Raw genomic sequence first — 25,008 nt, 5'->3', positions numbered from 1 at the left:
TATAAAACACAGTATTAAGTAGGTCTGTTAATAAGTAATTTCATTTTACTTTCACTAAGAACAAGCAATTCGTAATAGATTTATAAACCATCATTAGACATTCAACAGACAACTATAGTGAGGTCCACGTTATAATGTCAGTGGATACAGATAGAAGAACAGCGTTGTCTGTTCTCTGCCTTAATTAATTATATTTATACATTGTCAAAAACAGATTTGGCATCGTTGCGGAGCTAGTAAAAGATAGTACTACCTGCTTTGTCGATTGATAGACAAGGATAGCAACATCAAAGTTTATCAAATACTGTCATTATAACGTGGACCTCACTATAGACTGGACTGAACAAGTGACAAAGACTTGCAACAGGGTCTTTGCAAGCATTCACTTACTGAAGCGAATTGGAGCTGTTATCCCCTTACGGGAGAGAATAATGCTTGTGAAGACCTTGATATTTCCACATTTCCATTATGGAGATGTGGTCATACAGGACATGACAGTGACTCTCTCTGAAAGACTGCAAAGGGCTCAGAACTACTGCGTGAGATTCGTCTTTGGTCTTGAAAGGGACGTCCACATAAGCCCTTACATCACTCAGATGGGTATTTTGAAGCTTCGAGACAACAGAATTTATCATGTGCTGATGCTCCTCCACAAGGTTCTGGCAACTGGGTCTTCACTCTACTTGAGTCAGAAATTTCAATTTCTCGCGGGAATCAACAGAAGAGATACGAGGCATGGCGCAAGCCTGTTGAGCATTGCCATCCATCGCACTGTGACATATAATAGGTCGTTCTGTGAGACTGCTTGCAGACTGTGGAATAGCTTACCCGCGTCTTTGAGAAGTGTGGAGAGCCGGACACTGCACGGAGGTCTTGGCGTGGCTGAGGGGTCGCGATCGGGGCATAGGATGAGGAGGTGTGTGTGCGTGTGTGAAAGGTGTGCGTTTGCGTGAAATTTTATTGTTTCTTTTTTCTAAAGCTCTATTTTCTAACTTTTTTTAATTTTTTTTTCAGTCTAAAATATATTCTACCAAATTAAATGAAATTGTTTTTTTCAATTATTGATTTGTACTTTTTCTATCATAATACTTATTATTCTATTTAAGAGATTATTTCCTTATGTCGTGATGTAGATGCATTAGAATTGTATAGGAGGGTTAAGTGGGAGAGAGGGCCGGCTGCACCCTAACTTCGCCCTCCAGGTTAAAATAGAGGCAGCCTATCTATCTATCTAGATATAAATGTCATTGATTACATTCTCATTATTTGTAGTTCCACCGTTGTTCAACAGTTTGAGAACTGTTCTCAGTACAATACTCGAACCGTATGCTGATAAAATTTCTCAATGTGCTTACTCTGGTGTGAGCAACTAATAAATCATAAAGCAGTGAACTTCGGAAATTATTCCAAACTTATTATTATTATTCTACTAAACAATTATTGAAACTTGACGTTCCATTAGAAAAGGAATGTGAACTCTTTATCTGTCTCGTTGTAATAATTTGATTAATTCGTTGAATATATTGCATTTAATTTGAAAAGTAAATAAAAAAATGGCATTCGTTTCAACAGGGCTACTTGAAAGTCACTGCTAACCTCACTAGAGGGACCAAAAATAAGGGTTATAGTAATGAAAATAAATTGAATTGACTTACTTTTTATAATTTTCATTTATTGTCGAAGACAGTAGAATTAGACAATTTATCACAGCTACAAAAATTGACAGAAGCACGAAGGAGAGGGAAGATAGTGTTGGAGATCAATCAGCTGAGAGAGATGTTTTCTTCAGCATCTTCAACAACACAGAAGATTCAATCATCAGCTTCAAATACAATGCAACCAGCATCGTCTATAAGTAGCAATAAAAGTTATTCACCACCGAATTGGGAGGAAGAAGAGAAAATGGTGGCATCAGAGACTTCATGGATTCTCCCTAAACAAAATAAGAGAAAAATCCGTGACTCACCAGAAAAAATAAGGCCTGCAACTGAGTCTACATGTATGAAACCGACAGAAAAGAAAAACAAGCCTCCACCAGTCATATTAAGCAATGTTCAAGAGTATTCGAAGATTAAAGAGGCATTGAAATCGAAAAATCTCAATTTCAGTGCCAACATGATGAACAACAAGCTAAAATTGAATGTTGAAACTGAACAAGAATACAGAGATTTAACTAAGATGTTAAATGAAGCTAAATATGAATGGCACACGTACGAAAACAAACAAACTCGTCCAATTCGTGTCATGGCTAAAGAGCTTCATCCATCATGCGATCCAGAGGATATAAAGAACGATCTTCTAAGCAGAGGCTTTCAAATAATCAGTGCTGTCAACAAAATGAAAAAAGTGAAGAAGGATGGAAAAGAACACATTATCAGACTCCCAATGTTCATGTTAACATTCAAGAATACTGAAGATACAAAAAAAATATATGAAATTAAACATATTTGCTATATGAAAGTGAAAATTGAATCAATTAGAAGCAATACAATGATTCCGCAGTGTAAACGTTGTCAGCGGTTTGGTCATACTCAGGCATACTGTCAACATGAACCTGTGTGTGTGAAGTGTGCTGGAAAACACTGGACCATTTCATGTACCAAGGCTAAAGAAACCCCAGCCAAATGTTTCAATTGTGCTGAGGCTCACCCAGCTAACTACAGAGGCTGTCTTATCGCTAAAGAACTTCAGAGAAGAAGAACTGAAAAAGACAACATAGTTAGAAGAAGTAGCGGAGTACAACATACAACCCAACAGAGGAAATTCACTTCTAGAAAGTACACTGGAGAAATATCCTATTCTCAAGTAACAAAACCCACTCCAAGCCTACAACAGGAGAGTCAACCAAAGCAGCAACAACAACCAGTTGATGTTAATAAGGTTTTGCAGGAAATTTTAAACAGTTTAAACATTCTTTCTGGACGACTTGACAGCTTGGAAGGGAAGAGTAAGAGTATCGAGAAGAAAACTAAAAAATGAATATTACAAGCCAACAAGATATTAGGATTGCTACCTGGAATGCCAATGGAATAAATAATATCAATAATAATAGAAAACAAGAAATAGAAATATTTCTAAAGACCCGAAATATAGATGTGTGCCTTATCTCTGAAACCCATTCAACTGAGCAGACTCACTTCAAAATCAATGGATATAATGTTTACGAAACTATTCATCCTCAAAATCAAGCAAGAGGTGGAAGTGCTGTAATAGTGAAGGAGAGTATTAAACACTATGAAGACTCCAGTATTCAAAGTAATGAAATACAGCTAACTGTAGTTGGAATAGAGTCTATCAACCAGAAAATACTTGTTGGAGCTGCATATTTCCCACCACGTTACAATTTAAAGAAAAATGATTATACCAGTATTCTTCATCAGCTTGGAGATAGATTCATAGTGGGTGGAGATTTTAATGCCAAGCATAAGGATTGGGGTTCAAGACTCACAACTACCAAAGGAAAAGAACTCAGAGAGGCTATCCAGGAGCTGGGCTGCGAATTCCATTCAACAGGGACACCTACTTATTGGCCAACAGATTTGAATAAAACTCCAGATCTTCTAGATTTCTTCATAACAAAGAGAATATCCAGTAATTTTATTGACATTGAAGAGAGCTTTGACCTGGATTCTGATCATTCAGCTGTAATTCTCACACTCAGTGAACGAATAATAAAGAAAGAAGACAGACCAATGTTAGTCAACAGAACAACAGACTGGGAAGCTTTCAAAGTGGATTTGGAGAATGAAATCAACTTGAATATTCCACTTAGAACAGCTGAGCAGTTAGATGAAGCCGCAGAAAATTTCATGTGGCAAATCCAGAAATCAGCCTGGAAAAACACTAGACAATACACCAGGAAAACAAAAGGATGCAATTACCCACTGGAGATTCGACAACTTGTTTTAGAGAAACGAAGGGCAAGAAGAAGATGGCAACAAACTCGTGATCCTGCTGACAAAAATATATTGAATAACAAAACACAACAATTGAGAAGAGAGATAAGGAAACTAACTGAGGAGTCCATTAATAACTACCTTCAAAATTTGACAGCTGATGCCAGTACAGATTATTCATTATGGAAAGCAACAAAAAGAATTAAGCGACCAATATCACAATCCCCTCCAATCAGAAAACCAGATGGTACTTGGGCAAGAAATAACAGAGAAAAGGCAGATATATTTGCTAATCATCTAGAAGAAATCTTTCAGCCAAACAACATTCAATCTGAAATTGATCCTGAAGAAGATATAATAGATGATTTAGATACAGAGATTGATCTAGTTTCTATAAATGAGGTTCAAGAAGAAATAAAAAATAATCTGAATACCAAAAAAGCACCTGGGTTTGATCTGATTACAGGTGAAATCTTGAAGAAACTTCCAAGGAAAGGTATTATCATGCTAACATATTTATTCAATGCATCACTCCGATTACAGCATTTTCCTTCAATTTGTATGGTGTCAATTGAGCAAGCTTTCAGACACATTTTATATCAAGCGCCACTTGTCAGCCGACATTGCTCTATCATCGAGAGTTTTGAACTTATTTTTGTCAATTAAGTAGCATACTATATTTCTACTCTAGTCCTCCACTGGCAAGTTACATGTTTCAAGCAACAAGTAGAATGGTTATGGAGAACGAATACGACGTTCTAGATATCATATAAATGAAAATAGTCAAAGACACTGTCTTTGTTCTAAATTATGACGGTGTCGATGGGTGTGAAAGGCTTCAACGAAGTCGGCCGCCAATTGGAAATGTGTCGTAGCAAAATCGGTGTGTGTGAAAAAGGTCGTTCTTGGAATTAGAAATTCAATGTCTTGTAAACATGAAAGCGAAAAAGAGACAAGCTGAACTTAGTATGTTCATATTTATCTTACTGAAATATCAAACAAATAAACACTTTATAAAACACAGTATTAAGTAGGTCTGTTAATAAGTAATTTCATTTTACTTTCACTAAGAACAAGCAATTCGTAATAGATTTATAAACCATCATTAGACATTCAACAGACAACTATAGTGAGGTCCACGTTATAATGTCAGTGGATACAGATAGAAGAACAGCGTTGTCTGTTCTCTGCCTTAATTAATTATATTTATACATTGTCAAAAACAGATTTGGCATCGTTGCGGAGCTAGTAAAAGATAGTACTACCTGCTTTGTCGATTGATAGACAAGGATAGCAACATCAAAGTTTATCAAATACTGTCATTATAACGTGGACCTCACTATAGACTGGACTGAACAAGTGACAAAGACTTGCAACAGGGTCTTTGCAAGCATTCACTTACTGAAGCGAATTGGAGCTGTTATCCCCTTACGGGAGAGAATAATGCTTGTGAAGACCTTGATATTTCCACATTTCCATTATGGAGATGTGGTCATACAGGACATGACAGTGACTCTCTCTGAAAGACTGCAAAGGGCTCAGAACTACTGCGTGAGATTCGTCTTTGGTCTTGAAAGGGACGTCCACATAAGCCCTTACATCACTCAGATGGGTATTTTGAAGCTTCGAGACAACAGAATTTATCATGTGCTGATGCTCCTCCACAAGGTTCTGGCAACTGGGTCTTCACTCTACTTGAGTCAGAAATTTCAATTTCTCGCGGGAATCAACAGAAGAGATACGAGGCTGGCGAGCCTGTTGAGCATTGCCATCCATCGCACTGTGACATATAACAGGTCGTTCTGTGAGACTGCTTGCAGACTGTGGAATAGCTTACCCGCGTCTTTGAGAAGTGTGGAGAGCCGAACACTGCACGGAGGTCTTGGCGTGGCTGAGGGCTGGCGATCGGGGCATAGGATGAGGTGTGTGTGCGTGTGTGAAAGGTGTGCGTTTGCGTGAAATTTTATTGTTTCTTTTTTCTAAAGCTCTATTTTCTAACTTTTTTTAATTTTTTTCAGTCTAAAATATATTCTACTAAATTAAATGAAATTGTTTTTTTAAATTATTGATTTGTACTTTTTTTATCATAATACTTATTATTCTATTTAAGAGATTATTTCCTTATGTCATGTCGTGATGTAGATGCATTAGAATTGTATAGGAGGGTTAAGTGGGAGAGAGGGCCGGCTGCACCCTAACTTCGCCCTCCAGGTTAAAATAGAGGCAGCCTATCTATCTATCTAGATATAAATGTCATTGATTACATTCTCATTATTTGTAGTTCCACCGTTGTTCAACAGTTTGAGAACTGTTCTCAGTACAATACTCGAACCGTATGCTGATAAAATTTCTCAATGTGCTTACTCTGGTGTGAGCAACTATTAAATCATAAAGCAGTGAACTTCGGAAATTATTCCAAACTTATTATTATTATTCTACTAAACAATTATTGAAACTTGACGTTCCATTAGAAAAGGAATGTGAACTCTTTATCTGTCTCGTTGTAATAATTTGATTAATTCGTTGAATATATTGCATTTAATTTGAAAAGTAAATAAAAAAATGGCATTCGTTTCAACAGGGCTACTTGAAAGTCACTGCTAACCTCACTAGAGGGACCAAAAATAAGGGTTATAGTAATGAAAATAAATTGAATTGACTTACCTTTTTATAATTTTCATTTATTGTCGAAGACAGTAGAATTAGACAATTTATCACAGCTACAAAAATTGACAGAAGCACGAAGGAGAGGGAAGATAGTGTTGAAGAACAACAAGGCGTTAAGGGCGAATCTATCAGCCAACATGCGAAGCACATCACAATAATGATCAATAGAATATTTCGCACATTCTTGCGGCTAGGCACTTTGATCTGTATCACATTTAGGACGGCTATCAGCGTAACCTGCAAACAAACTATCAGTGTTAGTCACACTTGAATATTGAGTTTTTCATCAAGTGTTCACTATCTTTGAATAAAACAGGCTGTATGTGAGATATCGACTAGATCTATTTTTTGTTCGGGAGGTCTATCAATACTATTATGCATGTAATATGATAATGTTCATATGGCTGTCTCAGCATCGCTTGGTAGTGGAAATACGAAAACCCCATTTTCGATTAATCAGGCGCACAAATCAAGCTGAATCTGATTGATTAATGTTAATTGATTAAGGTTAATGTTGGCGTTTTGGGAATCAATGGTTGTCGGCTTATCGGCATAGACCTGGTTAGCATAACTTACCAAGTTCTCAGTGATTATGAAGAGTAATACTGAATTCTAGTTAAATAACTCTTCCTTACAAGTTCAAAATTTCTAGTTTTTTATTTTTGATCGGAAATTTGACAAAAAAACCTGGAAGTGGAATGTAACCTATATTTTGGAAACTTATGTTACTATTGATAAAATTTAGGAGAAGAGAAGTTTCGGGCTAAGACTGTTGCTCTCTACCAGTCATAACTATATGATTTGAAATTGTATTGATAGATTGATTAATAAAAGAAAAAAGAAAATGGTTAGCGGAATCAAATCGCAAGATCTTAGTGGCCAATTTTCATGGCTTCAGCGCGTTTTAACATTCGCACACCCAGACGACTGTCAATATTGTTTTGTGGGCTGTCTGTTACATTCCACCTTCTAGCTAAAATCACACATTGTCGACATCCATATCGTCCAGTTCAGGGTAGTAGAATTCTATAACCATTGGTTGTAGTTGTAGTCAAGTTGAAGTCGAGTTCTTGTACACGACGACTGGAGCCGATTCTCTGAACAGCGCCAATATTCTTGGAAGAACTTACTATCCATTTTTATGCAGGTGTTTTTCGAACATTCACCGAGCCAGTTTACTAGAATTTGTTCACCATATTGCAACTAGTTTTCATGGTAGTACAATTATTGAGACCGTAGAGGGGTCGAAGCTGTTGTACAGAAAAATTATTATGAAGAACAATTTCATAATTTTTAGTTTTTGTTGGACGTTATTTATTTTCATGGTAAATTGACAAAACTTACTGAATAAGTAAGATGTATAACAATTAGATACATTTAGCTTCAACTATATGGCCGCAGTTAGCTTTCATAGTTATAAAACACCTATATTATTAATGAATTTAAAAAATATGATTTTGAAGAGTTAGGTTTGAATTGATCTGAGCAATATTAGAGTGGATAACAGTATCATTCAAAAAGTGCTTTCTATTGAACCCGAACATAGATTGAATGAATAACTGGACAGAATTAATTGTAGGATAATGTACTTATAGTGCAATTAATCTTTCTATAGCATTCTTCAACTAAGAATATTGAGAGCAGTATTAGTAGCTTATGTATGATCAATGAACTCTGCACTGAAAGTGCAGGAATGAGAACTGAACCCACAAATTTTTGACTGCCGGTTGACTGGTTCATCTTTTATACAGAATGCTCGTTTGCTATACAAAAGCGATCATTTTATAATAGCCTTACCGTCCAGTTATACAACATATTATGAGGAATTCTGATCTCAGAGCCAGTGATTTTAGTGCTTTTGACTAGTTGGGAGAATGGGAATGACGATGCCCATTTCAACAAGAGATTCATGCATGGAGAGAAATATAATATTTCACTTATCCAAATGCTAATGAATACATCATACATCTGCTTTATTTAATATTTCTTGACAATATTTTCAGTAGCAGAAGTCTACGAGGCAGTTCAAATAAATTTATTGAACAAATAATAGCATTAATAACATATAATAGCATTAATAACAAATAATTAGCATTAATATTAGGCATGTTGTCTAACATCATCGGTTAAAAGCTTCTTGCTGCAAAGCAAGCATGACATTTTTTACTTCAAAATTTTAACACATAAACTTGGCTATACAGCAAACATAATCGACGTCTTTCGAGTTGATAACGTAATTTTGATTGACAAAATCCATTTTTCATGACGTCCACATTTTTGTAAAAATAAAATTTGAATTCAAACGAAACTGCAAAAGTTTCGTTAAAAGTGTATTAAAAATCTAACCTATTAAGTGAAAATAATGTTACCTGTGAAAGGATGAATACAGCTAAAACCATTTCAATAATATGGAACTCGACCATAGATTTGATGAGATAGCTGGACATGGTTTTCAACGCTTTCTCATACAGCCTGACAACGTTGGCGGCATCTCTTGTCTGGTTGTACTTGAGCCACATGGTGTGTTGCCTTACTGCTTCCTTATACAGGAGAAACGATTCTGCAAATTAAAACTTTTCATTTTCATACTATAAAATACCAAACAATAAAGACCATATATATAGTTTTTTCAAATTCATGTATTTGCCGTAAAAGTAATGACAAACAAATACTCAAAAAGGAATAATCTGTTCAACAGAGATTCTTGTTACTTTCTTAAAAAAAGGATAGCAGCGTTTAGTAACACTGTTATTCATTCTATTGCAATCCACCGACCAAGTCCAGTCAAATGGTCGTTTTTCAGGAAACAGCCCCGAAAGAATTTTTCTAGACGGTTCTAAATGTATTTTGGGGCGCTGAATTCGAAATTTGAAAAATTCTGAAATTTGCTGACACGCCAGAGGGCGGCTTCACCCCAAAAAAACCTCCAGATTTCAGACTTTTTTCAATTTTCCCATTTTATCTCGTGAACTTTGAGTTTCTCAAGAATAATCATTCTTGACAAAATTAAAGAGAATAAAATTTCCAATAAATTGAGTGGTCGCACAGGATTCTACCATTTTTGGTTCCGAAGCTACGAATTTTCAAAAAAGGGGCATTTTTCAAGGGATTTTCAAAAGTATGCAAACCTACCACTTCTAACCTATACAACATGGATATCTTTCTAGTATAGATAAAAAACCACACATCACGTGAAAGAACAATTCATTATGAACAGGATTCCTTGGGAATTCTTGAATTTAGTGGTGGGGGAGGGGGGGTATACCCAAAAATAGAAAATCATGTCCTACAGCCAAAATACAATTTTTTCATTATAATACTTTTTCAAGGCCTTCCTAACAAAAAATACATATTTCGGCTGATATCACCTCACGCGGGTTATTTTCTATGAGAATTACCCATAAGAAACATTTAATTTCAGTATTTCCTAGTGGGGGGTACGTCATAAGGATACGTCAAGGATCAAAACTTTAAACACATAACTTTTGACAGAATGATCAGATCTCCTCGTACTACAGCTCATTCTTCTCAGCTCGTCAAGGCGGTTCAAAATCATTTATCATAAATGAAATTTGATGGAAAAATTCACTTTTAGTGTATTTTAGCCTCTATTTAAATACATAGAAAAATGGCCAATTTCTATATTCAAAACTGTGTATCTCGGTAACCCGAAATGATAAAAAATGGTACTTGGTCTTGATTTGAAGAACATAATCTTCTCTTTCTTGTGAGGTGAATGAATTTTGTAAAAATATAATCGTGAGGTAAGATACGTTTAATTCAAAAAATCAAGAAATTTGCGATATTTTCCTCATTTTCACAGTCTCGACAGTTTTTCGATAATAAACAGTCATGCAAGATGGGTTTAAAGCAACGTAGCTTATAGAGCATGTAATTCTCTTTCATTTGAGACCAATCGCAAGTTTCTATCATGTATCTTACTCACTCACTTTAGAGACTCTTGAATAACAGTAAAATCGCAGAAAAAATCAGAAAATGAAAATTATCATTTTTCAATTAGTTGTAGCTTTTGAACGGTACTGAAATCAGGAAAACGATTTATGGGAGCGGAAAGAGGATAAAATTCTTCACAACCTTGACTACTTTTTCGATTTTTTAACTGAAGTGTTTCACAAGATACGCAACTTTGAATATTCGAAAAAAATGTTAATACGTTAATTTCCACAGTCTCGTATTCAAAGTGGCGTATCTTGTGGATCACTTAAGATGAAAATTCGAAAAAGTAGTCAAGGTTGTAGAGAATTTTTTCTTCTTTCCGCTAGGAAATACCGAAATACAAGGCTTCACAGGACCTTTTCCAGGTGAAGAAATGGCTGGACCAGAACACCCTTTCCCTTAATATATCAAAAACAAATTATATGCCAATATCTCTGCGCCCCATAACAGACTACAACCTTGAGAACATAAAAATACATGAGTGTGATAATCCACTGAACAACCTATGTACGTGTCAGAGCATAGAGAAAGTGGACTCATACAAGTATTTAGGAGTTGTTTTGACAGCCGAATGAGGTGGTCAAAGCACATTAGCCGCCTGAAGTGTAAGGTTCGCAAATTTATAATTGCTTTTCGAATGCTGACTGATATTCTCCATGAGATCGAAATCAAAATGGCCTACTATGCTTATATTCAGTCTCTCCTCTCCTTTGGCATCATTGCTTGGAGGGGGAGCCTTTAAAACAGTGCTTGAACCCCTCGCAGTGGTCCAAAGAGAGATAATTAAAACAGCTTTCAAGAAACCTACACTTCACCCTTCTATTGCACTTTTTCAGGAAACAGCTATTCTTACAATTATGCAACTATTCATAAAAACACTCCTTATATATATATATATATATATATATATATATATATATATATATATATATATATTATATATATATATATATATATATATACAGGGTGTTTCAGAAGTAGTGTCGAGAATTTTAGGGTATTGTACCTGGATGCTAGGAGACTACAAATGTCATATTTGAAGTGTCCAAAACTCAGCGGTTATCCTTATAGCTGCCATTTTGTTTTTTTCACTTAAAAATTTTTATCTCAAGAACGAAATGTTGTATTAATCTGAAATTTGGCATGAATATTTATGCTATAAAGACTCAACTATAAAAAATAAAAAAAAAAATTTTCGTTGAAATTTTTCAAAATGGCGGCCATTTTAAATTTTTGATGGCGAATATCTCGAAAACCGTCCATTTTACAGAAAATTTACAAGAGACAAAAAAGTTAGCAAATTTTTTCACGATTCCAATGATACCTAATTTATTAAGATTGGTCGAAGAATAACAGAGAAATTAATTTTTTCGTACTGCATGCATGACCACTTTTCACCATTTAAAGATCAATATTAATTTTTTTTATAATTTCATGAAAACCGTTCTTATTACAGAAATATACAAGAATAACTTTCCTCCAAATTTTATTTTACATTGAAAAATATTAATTTCACTCAAATCGGTTCACTGATACTAATGCAGCAATTGCTCAAAATGCCGTCCTTCAACTTGATTACACAGTCTGCACCTTTCAATCATGGACCGTCGAACTGCTATAAAAGCATTTTCATCATCTTGAATGGCACCTGCTGCAGCAACCACTCTTGCCACAAGGTCTTCTTCGTTTTCTACTGGCGTGCTGTAAACAAGGTCTTTCATATGGCCCCAGAAAAAAAAATCTAAAGGGTTGAGGTCAGGTGAACGTGCGGGCCACGGTACTGGTCCACCCCGCCCAATCCACCGCTGACGATAGGTCATGTTCAGAAAGTCCGTAACAACATTTCCGAAATGAGCAGGGGCACCATCATGTTGAAACCAAATATTATATCTGTTTGCAAGAGGCACATCTTCCAAAAGTTCTGGTAGTATGTCTCTTAAAAAAGTAATGTACGTGGGAGAATTCAGACGATTAGGAAGAATGTATGGTCCAATCACGCGATTACCTAAGATACCCGCCCAAACATTCAGCGAAAATCTATGCTGATAACCACGCACTTTGACCTCATGAGGATTGTCTAAGGCCCAGACGTGACTGTTGCGAGAGTTGAAGATTCCTTCTCTTGTAAAGCTGGACTCATCGGTAAATAACACATTTTCTAGAAAATTTGGTTGGATAATGTCTTGCTGAAGAAACCAACGGGCACAGTTTACTCTTAGCTCATAGTCGCGTTCAACCAATGAGTGAACTTTTTGAAAGCGGAAGGGGTGAAGTCTTTCCTTGTTTAGTACACGCCACACAGAAGAAGCACTTGAATTGATTTGCTTTGCAACTGCTCTCGTACTCGTTCTAGGATTGAAATCGAATTTCTGCAATACTTCCTCTTCAAAAGCAACATTTCGAACTGCTCGAGGCCTACCAGCAATTACCCTGTTCCGTTCAAATGAACCAACTTCTCTCAGCCGATTGTGAGTTCTTGTGAACACCTTGTCGGAAGGGAGACGGCGGTTTGGAAATGCAGCTGCATACATTCTTCTTGCTTCGGTCGCATTGCCAAGAGCTGCTCCATACATGAAGTGAATATCGGTGTACTCCAGCGAACTAAATTCCATTACAATAATTAAATATTTGTGTAGAAGCAACGTAAGAAAATATTGAAACTGGAAATTTAAGATAGAAATAAGACCTAGGAAACGTGAGACTAAGAAATAGGAAGCACTACATCTGGTTCTTTACTTTTAATGAAACAACAATACTTTTACAAGACAAACATTATCATCTGAAAACCATTGTAAAATCATCTGTTTGCCCATATGGAGCCATACCGAGTTTCAAAGCTTCATCTTAAATACATCTGGAATTAAAAAATTAATATTGATCTTTAAATGGTGAAAAGTGGTCATGCATGCAGTACGAAAAAAATCAATTTCTCTGTTATTCTTCGACCAATCTTAATAAATTAGGTATCATTGGAATCGTGAAAAAATTTGCTAACTTTTTGTCTGTTGTAAATTTTCTGTAAAATGGACGGTTTTCGAGATATTCGCCATCAAAAATTTAAAATGGCCGCCATTTTGAAAAATTTCAACGAAAAATTTTTTTTTTATTTTTTATAGTTGAGTCTTTATAGCATAAATATTCATGCCAATTTTCAGATCAATACAACATTTCGTTCTTGAGATAAAAATTTTTAAGTGAAAAAAACAAAATGGCAGCTATAAGGATAACCGCTGAGTTTTGGACACTTCAAATATGACATTTGTAGTCTCCTAGCATCCAGGTACAATACCCTAAAATTCTCGACACTACTTCTGAAACACCCTGTATATATATATATATATATATATATATATATTATATATATATATAATATATATATATATAAACATCAAAACACTATTTTCCCCACAATCACAAATCAACATAATACTCGCTATTCAAGAAACATCCAAATTTTATCTTTCCATCTTTATAATATCTATTCCACAACCAAACCACCATATATTTCGCAAATTCTCTATATAAACATATGTAGCAACTTCACTGGTTGGAACCTATTCGAGTCTCTCTCAATAGGTACATTCAAGAAGAAAACACGCCTGTTACAATCAATTATAGGGTCAGAGAACTCTGAAGGATTAATAATGTCAGCATATAGGTAACCGAAATGAACATCAAATAATTGAAACTTCAATTTATCTCATTGACATTATTATTTTTTTAAATCTATTAATCTTATTTTTAATATCTATTTAGCTAATTTTAATATACTCTTGTTCTGATGAATTTTCTTTGAATCAATTTTTTATTTTTTTTACCTGATGAATGAGAACCCGCGCATGGTTCTAGGGACACTCTCTGGCTCATCCTCCAAATTTACGTGTTTTATAAATTTATTAAATTTTTACATTATTTTTTCACATATTACTTTTTTAATTTACTTATTCTTCACATTAAATTCACCTCATATTATTATTATTCAATAACTGGAGACCATTAGGCTACAATATCCCAAATCGCTCAATCTGTTGGGGCCCACGTCTGTTTCTTGTGGATCAGACATCGTCATCCAGACAAAAGGTCTGCGTATCAATACCCTATGACATTGCTATTAAACACAATCGTCATCATCATCATAATTTATTGTAACATTATTGTAACGGTTGATATTTTTAATATCTAGTATAATATTATCAATGATTAGTTCAGTTCTGAACATCAATGACTAATCAATACCCCTCATTCATATTACTGTATTATCTATTTTAAAAAAAGTCTATCCCTATTCACATGAATGTTCCAACTTACAAAAATCTGAATCATTCCTCGGAATCTTCCAAACGTATTGGAACTAGTCTCCAAACACAGACCTCAGGTCCATGTGAAGATCATTCCTGAATCAAAGCACTGTCGGTTATCGACTCTTCACAGATTAATTCAATCCAGATGAGTTATGATCTCAATCATGAACAAAACTAGGATTAAGATTTTTTGTTGATTTAATTTCAACTATTTTGAGTTTTTTATTGTAAAGAATATTATTCTTATGTATGAGCTCTTGTAAGAGTATGTTGAACTGCAGATTGTGAATCATCTTATTTTGTTTTTTTTTTTTATGAGGAATAAAGAACTTTTTGAATTGAATTGAGTGATTCGCGGATGGGTTGGCTATATTATTTGGAATAGAATTTTCCGAGTACATCCGATTAGTTTGACTTAACCTGACGTTTCGTCGCCATCACAGACGTCATCTTCCGAATTTGCGTTTGGAGGCAAACCAATCGGATGTATTTACCCGGAAATTCTATTCCAATAATGCTCAAGAACATATTATATGCTCAATGTCGATGATAACTAGTAGTTTTGTGAACAGTAGACCTCACGCAGTATTCTCATCCACAAGTACCTGATTGAAACTATAGACCTTATGGAAATACAGCAATAGACTGGCTTCTCCACACATCTGTGTAATCACTTGTCAGCTGATTTATGATGAATAATTCTATAGTCTGATTTTTACTCTAATATTGGAGTATGAAGGAGGCTCCTTTTTTCTTTTTTATTATCCTTGAAATGCAAAATTTCCAAAAGCCGTATATATATACGTCGACGCGCAATTAAAAAAGGAACATACCTGTCAAATTTCATGAAAATCTATTACCGCGTTTCGCCGTAAATGCGCAACATATAAACATTTAAACTTTAAGAGCCAAACCATCGACTTGAATCTTAGACCTCACTTCGCTCGGTCAATAATATAATATAAGAAATTATTTGCTTAGCCTATCGATTCGAGTTTTTAATAATTACAAAAACCTTGTAATTATTACAAAAACCAGCAAGAGAAAAACTATAAATTTTCTCACCATGCGTTAAAGAGCCACCATTGTCAATGAACTGGGTCAGCACCTGCTGTGAATTGTAGTAGAGCGCATAGAGCAGTTGCTCAAGAGGAAAAGACGTGTACAGGTCAGTGATGAGGCGGCCGACATTGTTAATCGGAATCGGAGTTCCGAGCAACAGTGACAGCGTTGGAGCTACGTCTACCTGGGCGATGGCGTGTCTGCAACATTCAAAACACTACATAATCATTCATTCATTTGGCAATACAATTTAAAAATCATATCGCTATGACTGGGAGAAAGCTACAGGATCAGCAAAAACTGATCCTCTCTCAGATTTCATCAACAGTAACATTTCCAAAAGATAGGTTGGATAATAGAAAGGTTACATTTTCACATTCAAGTAGTATTAAAGTCTAAATTTCTGTTCAGAAATGAATAAACTAGGAATTTTCAATTTAGAATACTACACCACATACCACTTAGTCATATTGAAAAACCATTTTCACAGTCATGAGGCCCATTGAGATGATATAATCAGACTAGGTGGAACCGTCTTCGTAAGGAATTATGATACGATATTTATTCTCCACCATAAAAAAACACTACTTCATTTTAAAGATTATTATATTTAGCATTTCCAGGAGTATAATTTATGAAAAAAGGAAAAAGTTTTGTAATAGAATTGATAATATTATCTGAGTACCTACAGTAAATCAGCTATTTTTCATTTTGCAATAGAAATACTTCCAATGTTCCTAAAAATTCATTTTGGAATCCTTATACACAGACCATACTGGCCATATATTCATAATCAGAACCTCCTACTGGAAGCTAAGTATCCATGAATAAATAGTGTTACTCTAGTTATAAACTCTACAAAATGAAGAAAATAAACCGCATGTTATTTTTTTAGAGTGAAACAATATTTTAGAATCAATACAATCGAAAAATACTAAGGCTGTGGTTTAGCGGTTTTCTAGGCGCGAAAATACAGCACAGCAAGGTCATATGAATAAATCTACCATACATATATAACGATACTTCAACACTCAACATTGTCAATTTGAGAGAAACATAGAAATATTTACTGCATTCAAACTTCAATACCATCATCAATTGAGAATTGCTAGATTTCACTAAGTATAAAAATAAGTAAAACCTAAACCACATTTTAATGAGTTGCCATTTTTAGTGAATGTCACATTGCTCTTATACTTTTCTCAAACATTATGGGATCTTCACGTTCAAAATGTTTACCAGTAATTGATATGATTATAAGTGCTAACGATATATTCTAACACGGTCGTTGGTCATTGCTTCAAGTTGATGTTAAAAAAAACATTTGTTTAATATAAATGTAAAAAAATTAATAAATGTAAATATTGAGTTGGTTAGTTTACTTACGATTTCACTGTTGTGCACTGAAGGCCGAACGTTAATAATGGCACAAGAATTTCAGGATAGGAAGCACCACCATGTCCGCCTGCGTCTCTCATGCCATGATCACCAAAAACCAACATCAAACTCGATTTATTATTCAGAGATTCCTGTAATAAAATCACAATTAAATACTGCTAGAAATTTGAACCCTTACATGGAACATCAACCAAGAGAGGTATATCAGAAATAAAAAGATGGAATTGCCTCTCATGCGATGATCGACTGAAATTAATATTGAACTCGTTTTTTTGTTAAGAGATTCCTGCTACACAATGAAATACTGCTGATAATATTATTGCGGATGATACCCACATAAGCTAGTTGCTTGTGTGTGGGTAATTGGAAGTGCGAGGGTGATTTGATGATATGATCAAACGTCCATGCCTACCGGCGGGATTCGAACCCACGACCAAGCGCTAGATGTTACTTAGGATAGCCGAGCCGACTATCGCGGGTTCGAATCTGCTAATGAAACTACCACTAAAGAGTAATCTATTTAAGACAAAATTAACTATCAAAATTCGGAAGAGAAAAAGTTGTGTGTTATTGCTGTTTATTCCTTCCGAATCATTTAATCGGTTTTGTGCGTGTTTCTGTGAATAAACGGAAAGAAGGAAGTTTGTTGGTTATGCCATGCATTTTTACAATTACAAAGCTCAATCTTTAAACAAACATAAGAAATCGATAAATTTTGGACTGAGTAACCAACAATATTAGAGCCACTCAAAAATAGGAGTGAAATGTATGAATTACCCAGTTCAGAAGATAGTAGTGTATCTAATGAATAACTTTATCCAGCTTCCATAACAAAGCTTCATCTTAAAACAAAAGATGAAAAACTGATCAAGATTGGACTGAGAAACCAACAAGAAGAGAACAACTAGAAATATGGAAGTGAGATGCATGAATTACCCAGTTGAGAAGATGATTATGTATCGAATGAATAACTTTATCCAGTTCGTTGAGTTTTGTACGAATGAGTGGACTGCCGGCCCCCTCCAGATGACCGATGTGGTCGAGGCCCAAATAATGCAGAATCATCACATCCCAATCAGACCTTTCTAGCTCATTTACAACGTTCCTCGTAACATTATTATCAACCTGTAAAATATAACAGTAAATTGTAAGATTGCAAAGCAAGCAATGAAAATGCTATTCAACACAAACATTTTTTTATGAACATGAACTAATATTGTATTAGGTAAGAAAATAAATATGATGTTTCTGTGAAGAAAAGGATTCAGACTCAATTTATTCATTATTAAATGTTACATCAACTTCCATTTCCATTAAACCATTTCTGGGTTTCACCTGGTCTGATAGATTTGTCAATGAATAAATCCAGTCTCAATCTCTCTCAATGATAATATTGTGAACTCTTTGTTATCCAGCATAACATTATAAGCAGTTAGCTATAATTAATTTCATTGGTAGCATAATTCAATTAAATATTGTGTTTTTAATTAGATTAGTTTGCTACAAGTAATTTTGATTATAGCATAAATTAATAACATTAACATATTGTGTTTTGAATCACAAAATTGAACTATTTTAAATAAAAACGATCCAATTCAATTTATTGCCATTTTATAAAACTATACAAATATTTTTTTCTACAGTGCATCAAGTTATGAATATAAAACAATATAAACATAAATAATGTGACTTTTCCAAATAAATACAGAAATATTGAAACATAGTTGCCAGCATGGCACTTGTAAACAATCACACAATAGAAAACCTAAAAACTACCTATTGTACAGGCCATTAAAGAACACACCTCTACACATAGAAGATATCTTCTTAGAATTTTTACGACTCCCACAGCCTTAGAACAGCTTTCGAGGACCGAGCAAGTGAATATTGAATACAGGCTTTCTCATCCATCCATCTGCCGGCAGACGTTCCAAGAAAACTCTGCTCAGACGGTTGTTTTCGAATCGAGCTGGGAGAGATTTTCTCCAGGCATACGAGCAAACGTTTTCAATAAAGATCTCTTATAAAAACCTAAATCACGTAAAAACAAATATAAAAGAATCCTGATTTCAGATTCGGGTTTAGCGCCTTAAAATTTATAATTTGGCTCGCGTTTGTCAAAAAAAATTTAAATTGAGGAGTTGGCAGAGATTTTTATAACGAAAGTAACTATCCATCGGTCCATAGATGTTTTTGGTGTGAAACTCTGTAGACGTCCAGATGTATGTGACTCTGTGACCCTGCAGAGTCGCACAGAGCTTTGTAGTGAAACAGCCTCAATTATTATTACTAACCTCAGTGTAGTCCGAAACATAAAAAGACGTAGTCCCTTCACTTCTAGTGAACTTTTTTGGAAAAAGTTTGAGCCAAGTATCATCTCCGAAGAATGTTACATTGTACCGTTCGGATAACTGATAAATAACATTGTCTTCTTGCAATTCTGGACTTCCAAAATTCATTACAACATCTATAAAATTAGAGACGGATCCTGTCATTACAGCCTGAAACAATAATTGAATTTTAAACACAAAATATTTTATAATTTCAAGAATGAAATTACAGTAATTCATCTTATAATAATAAAGAAAAATTCAACACTTTTAAATTACCTATGTAACCGCTCCCAAATGGGGGTAGAATTAAGAGATCTCTAAATTCTAAAGGGCGAGTCATGGGACTTTATTAAACAACAAAATTTAGCATTCTATTAAACTTGTAAAATTTTATTAAATGAATTAAACTAATTTAAATTTGGACAATAACAAAAATAATCTATATCGGTTCATTGCACATTCTAAAAATTCAAGATGACTGCATGTAAGATTTTGCTAACTGCTTATCTGGATTCTAACTGTTCACGAAGGTAGCGTGGACTTTACTCATTTCTCAACTACAAATTTATGATACTAGGGACTCGGTCATTCAAAGGTTTTTAGCATGAGCTAGAAAATATAATGACACTAACAATCGATCAATTTAGAAATTTTCACTACACTGATTACTCCCGGATAACTTACTAATTTAAACAAACATTGACATTTTCACTTCAAATAATTAATAAACTACTTCAACTCAACTCACGGCGAAAAATAATACATATTAACAAACTTAAACAGCAAACAAATTCAATACACACGTTAATTTTGAGCCCTTGAGGCCCGAGGCTACCTCTGGATTTTAAATGTGAATTCGGCCGCGGCTTGATTGGAACTGAACTATTCCACGCAAATTATGTTCCCCTTCCACCAACGAGACAACGGTCCACGTGGAGACGAGCATAATTCCTTGGGAAAGGAAAATAATGCAAGTTTGAAATATTCCCAAATACTCGTGTATTTTCCATCGCTAACGGAAATACAGTTCCGTGAGAATACCTCAACCCTGCATAAAATTGGAGTCTTCCCGGACGCTAGTTAGCAAAATCTTAATGTGAGAAAATTATTTTTCAACAGAAAAATAAATTTCTCACGATAAAAATTTACACACAAAATTCAGCTACAAGATCACTAAAGTCTCATTGTTGAAGTCCTAAATCTACTCTTTTCGAATGAACCCATACTAAATTTATCTCTATGAAAACACAAACCCATAATTAATTTATTTCAATATCATCACCATCACACCTATACTCGCTATACACAATGCACGGGTTAATTGAGACCTCTAGTAGGCCTATTTGAGCGTTGAGTTTTTCAGTTGAGTAATTACAGGCATTGTAATTATTGTCCATGTATGTATATCCCAAGTGAATATTTTAAGGGTAGAAAAGAGATCAATTTGATTCACCTTCAATCTCGGCATGGTTACAGTGGGTGAATTGGCTTCCATCTTATGCAAGCACCCGTAGCCCTGTTTAACCAATGAATCCAGGTATGGAATATTGAGAGTTCCAGCAGGCTCTGAGACAAAGTCATAGCGCAGGGCGTCAATCACGACAATAACAGTTTTGTGCACTTTGGCTTCAAAAACCTTTGCTGGATCAAAGCTGTTGGCAAAACAAATGCAGGTGGTTATTATTTGAGGCTGTGGTGTAATCTACGTGTTTTTGTTAGTAGTTTCTAAATTAAATAATTTGTACCATTCATGATAATTTTTGAGAGGTTACATACTGTGTTCCAGTACGTTTTCAGATGAATATCAAAAACAATACAATTCACCATTTCAGGAAAACCGTAATATATACAGCTCTCCGGGATTTCTCTTAAAATAGATTTATTTTATTGTTAATCAGCTAGTTACTCATTTTAATATCATGAATATATTATCATGTTATATAATAGTCATGTGACGGCATAGCTCAGGTGGATGGCAGGTGTGTTGTCTGTTATGCAGACGACACCACCTTTTTCACTGCTGGTCGCGAGATGGGAGGGCTGAGGGCAGCTATGGTGGAGACTGGGGCATTTGCGTCAGACTGGTTCTCTGCCAATCGCTTCCTCCTCAATGAAGACAAAACACAGTCTATTGTGTTCAGTCTCAGAAATGGGAATGAATACAATTTTGCCCCTGTCAAACTGTTAGGGTTTACCCTTGACAGGAAGCTCTCTTGGGGCGAGCACATTCAGACAGTCTGCGCCAGGTTGAGCAGAGTGGTTTTCCTGCTGAGAGGTCTCAAATACAGTGTGCCACCTCATTATCTTAAAATGTGCTATTTTGGCTTTCTTCAGAGCGTGATTTTATATGGCCTCCCCCTCTGGGGTGGAGCCACAGATGTCACCCGAGTGCTTCGTCTCCAGAAGAGGGCCCTGAGGATTATTTGTGGGGCTGGTAGATTAGCCCACTGTCGCCCGCTCTTTATCAAAGAGAGGATCCTCACCGTCTTCTCCCTCTATGTTCTTCATACCCTTTGCAGAACACATGCAAACGTGGGGTTGCTCTTGACCCGACAAAGCTTCCACCCGTATGAGACTAGGGGTAGACTCAGGCTGGATTTACCCTACCAGAGGCTGAGCAGAACTCGGACTGGTCTGGCTCATATGTCTATCAGCCTCTATAATAGGCTGCCTCTGTTGGCCAGGGATCTGTCTGCTGTGCGGTTTCGAGGGGCTCTGAGGAGCCTGCTGACGGATCACCCTCTGTACTCACTCCGTGAGTTCTTTATGTTGGAGAGCAGTGTGGTGAGTGCCTATTTTCTTATTTGATTTCTGCCTCCTGGCAGTTGTTTTTCTTTTACTTTTTTGACGTGTCCCAGTGGGCTTCACTTTAGTGATCCCTTTTATGGACCTATTTAATTAAATATTAAATGTACTGCACTCTAGTGAGAAGTGTCTTGGAAAATTCATCAGGGATCCGACAAAGAGAAAGGATTACTTCATACAAAGGGTCAAAGCTATTCAAAGAAAATTTGTCAGAATGTTGTATGGTTGGAGTTTCCCTTAATACAACAGGGACTGCGGTATCAGTACCTAGTGTGCTAGTAACTTGGCAAATTTGGAAATCCTCGCAGTGCAAAAGGAGAAAAATTGAAGCAAAGTTTTTCCATAATTCTATCCAACATCTCTGTAGAGAATATTGGAATTGTTTTACCATCTTACGCGTCAGAAGTGACAATCTTGCCAACATTATGTCTCCAGCTATGAACTTTTTTATCTGATTTCATGAGGACGCTGAGTGCCTATGAGAAAGCTTCAACAGAACTTCATCTCAACTATAGTGAGGTCTACGTTATAATGGCAGTAAAGGAAGGTAGGAGAACAGCTTTGCCGATTCTCTGACTTGCCACTGCATTCTATAGAGGACAGATAACATCTGATGTAATATGAACTGTCCATCCTTGTTTAAAAAATCAACTATGTTTTATTCATTAAGAAAAAATCAATAACTAAATTTTTTCAATGATTTTTTAATTAGACCTCACTATACCATACTGACCTGTACAGTAAGGCGATTTCGAAGCTATACTGCTACACAAGCAAACCATCAGAAAAATTATAATACCGATATATAACTTATATGAAACATTTAAATAGGCTAGCTTGTATTTTATTTCATAAATAAATCGATATAAATGAACTGGCTTACAGTACATAAGCACTTCTGACATGAAAGAACCAAATAGCTTAATTATTTTTCGGTGTTATTCACAGAACACAGAATTCCAATCTTACACTAAACTTTCTCCATGAATTTAACATAGCCAATTACGCAAGAACAATAAACTATTACCAAACAAACAGTTATTTCTAAACCAGGTTGATAGATAAGCCTAATAAACTAGGTAGCTATTAGCATAGAGAAACAATAGCGTAAGTAGATATCCCATGGTATAGGACGTTTATGTCGCAACTTTACTTACATCTCAAGCCGATTACTGTCGATTATTACTGTTTTGACTGGGTAAGAGTATATGAACGGCACAATATGAGAGACTACCAGAGTCATAAAGCTTCACGGGAAAGAACTACGTGGACTATCGGCTTGAGATAACAGTAAAAGTTGCGACATAAACGCTCTATATACCATGGGATATCTATTCATGCTATAGTTTCTCTATGCTATTAGCTAACAAAATTTTTTTGTCATTTTCTCTAACGAGAGATTCAATAATTCAGTTTCTCTATCCATGGTCAGCACTTGTTGGATAGATTGCCTCATAAGGTCAAACTTCAACTAATTCAGAAAGGGTAATGTCTGAGTAAGTTGGGTTAACTTTTAAAAGCTACACTTTCTAACACTAGAAAATAATTCAACTTAAGTTAGCTTCTAAGAGATTCATTTTTCTAATTGTTATGCTTACTATTGAGTTTATTTTAATTTCATTTCTATGAAATTAAAATAAGTCATTGGCATAAATATTGCACTTGCGATTCATGTTTGATTTAGACTACTAGACTTCAGGCTACCTAATCTTCAATTAAATCCAAGTTTTATTTGTTGTAACTAAAAGACAAATGGCTCAAGTCAAGCTTTGAATATTAAAACTTATAATATTGTAGACAAGATATTGAAAAACTTTCAGGATCTGACCTGCAATTTCAACATTTAGCCGTTCGTTTAGTGATAACCTTGAACGTTTGATATCTTTTAACTGAGATATTAATTCAACTCTGTAAACTATTTAAAACTTGATATTCATAAGATTAATATTTCAAAATCAGGCTACTCACAAAATGTCATCAATATGAGATGGATAGTCATCAAAACTGGAGAATAAATACGATGAGTTTTTGATTGGAAAAAAACCATTGAGAAATACTAACATAGAAAACGTTGCGCAATTTGCACAGTAAAAATATAACAAGCGCTTATTGAAATTTCGCATTTTCTAAGAACTCTCTAAACATTATTAGAAGTTGAAAGCACAAGTTTGTACTTGTTCTTTTTGACTCTGTTTCGTATCCAAATTGTGTACGAGGTACTCAATGCATTACACACAATACTTATTGTCAATTAAGCTCATAATAAGTTATAAATAGAGACTATACTTGATAAAATGCACAATTAAAAACAGTAAATACTATTATGCTGCAGATACAATGCAGTAAATTGCAGTTAAATATTGCGGATATGCGGAAGCCGGAAAGCACATATCACAGCTAGCACACACAGACACAGCACAAGAACAATTTTATTCACAAAGTCACACTGATTCCCTATTCCCTTGTCTTTCAAGATCGATATATTATAATAGTTACAACCAGAAAATGTTTTACGTATTCTTTACTTGCAGTTGACGTTGGAAAAAATAATATATGACTGATTTTTTCTATTATAAATATATATTATTT

At 35.0% G+C, this 25,008-nt stretch overlaps 1 protein-coding gene across 2 annotated transcripts in view; it reads right to left on the bottom strand.

Annotated features, from left to right (window-relative positions):
* LOC111055323 (GPI ethanolamine phosphate transferase 2) overlaps positions 1-24,841 on the bottom strand; it is a 41,384-nt gene extending 16,543 nt beyond the window's left edge. Inside the window, exons 1-8 of one of the 2 annotated variants that reach the window (XM_022342499.2) lie at positions 24,388-24,841; positions 21,068-21,266; positions 19,576-19,782; positions 18,218-18,406; positions 17,270-17,412; positions 15,887-16,083; positions 8,933-9,123; positions 6,561-6,800 (exon numbers count right to left, since the gene is read on the bottom strand). In XM_022342499.2, coding sequence (XP_022198191.2) covers positions 6,561-6,800; positions 8,933-9,123; positions 15,887-16,083; positions 17,270-17,412; positions 18,218-18,406; positions 19,576-19,782; positions 21,068-21,266; positions 24,388-24,542 — 1,521 coding nt within the window. In that variant the 5' untranslated portion in view covers positions 24,543-24,841. The remainder of the gene's footprint in view (positions 1-6,560; positions 6,801-8,932; positions 9,124-15,886; positions 16,084-17,269; positions 17,413-18,217; positions 18,407-19,575; positions 19,783-21,067; positions 21,267-24,387) is intronic. The other variant, XM_022342507.2, reaches the window with a different exon arrangement.
* Positions 24,842-25,008: the final 167 nt, after the last annotated feature.

This window comes from Nilaparvata lugens, chromosome 2 (assembly GCF_014356525.2).
Source record: "Nilaparvata lugens isolate BPH chromosome 2, ASM1435652v1, whole genome shotgun sequence".
Classification (NCBI taxonomy): Eukaryota; Metazoa; Arthropoda; class Insecta; order Hemiptera; family Delphacidae; genus Nilaparvata; species Nilaparvata lugens.
Note: the sequence above shows the minus strand (reverse complement) of the source record. Positions and strands in the feature narration are given on the sequence as shown.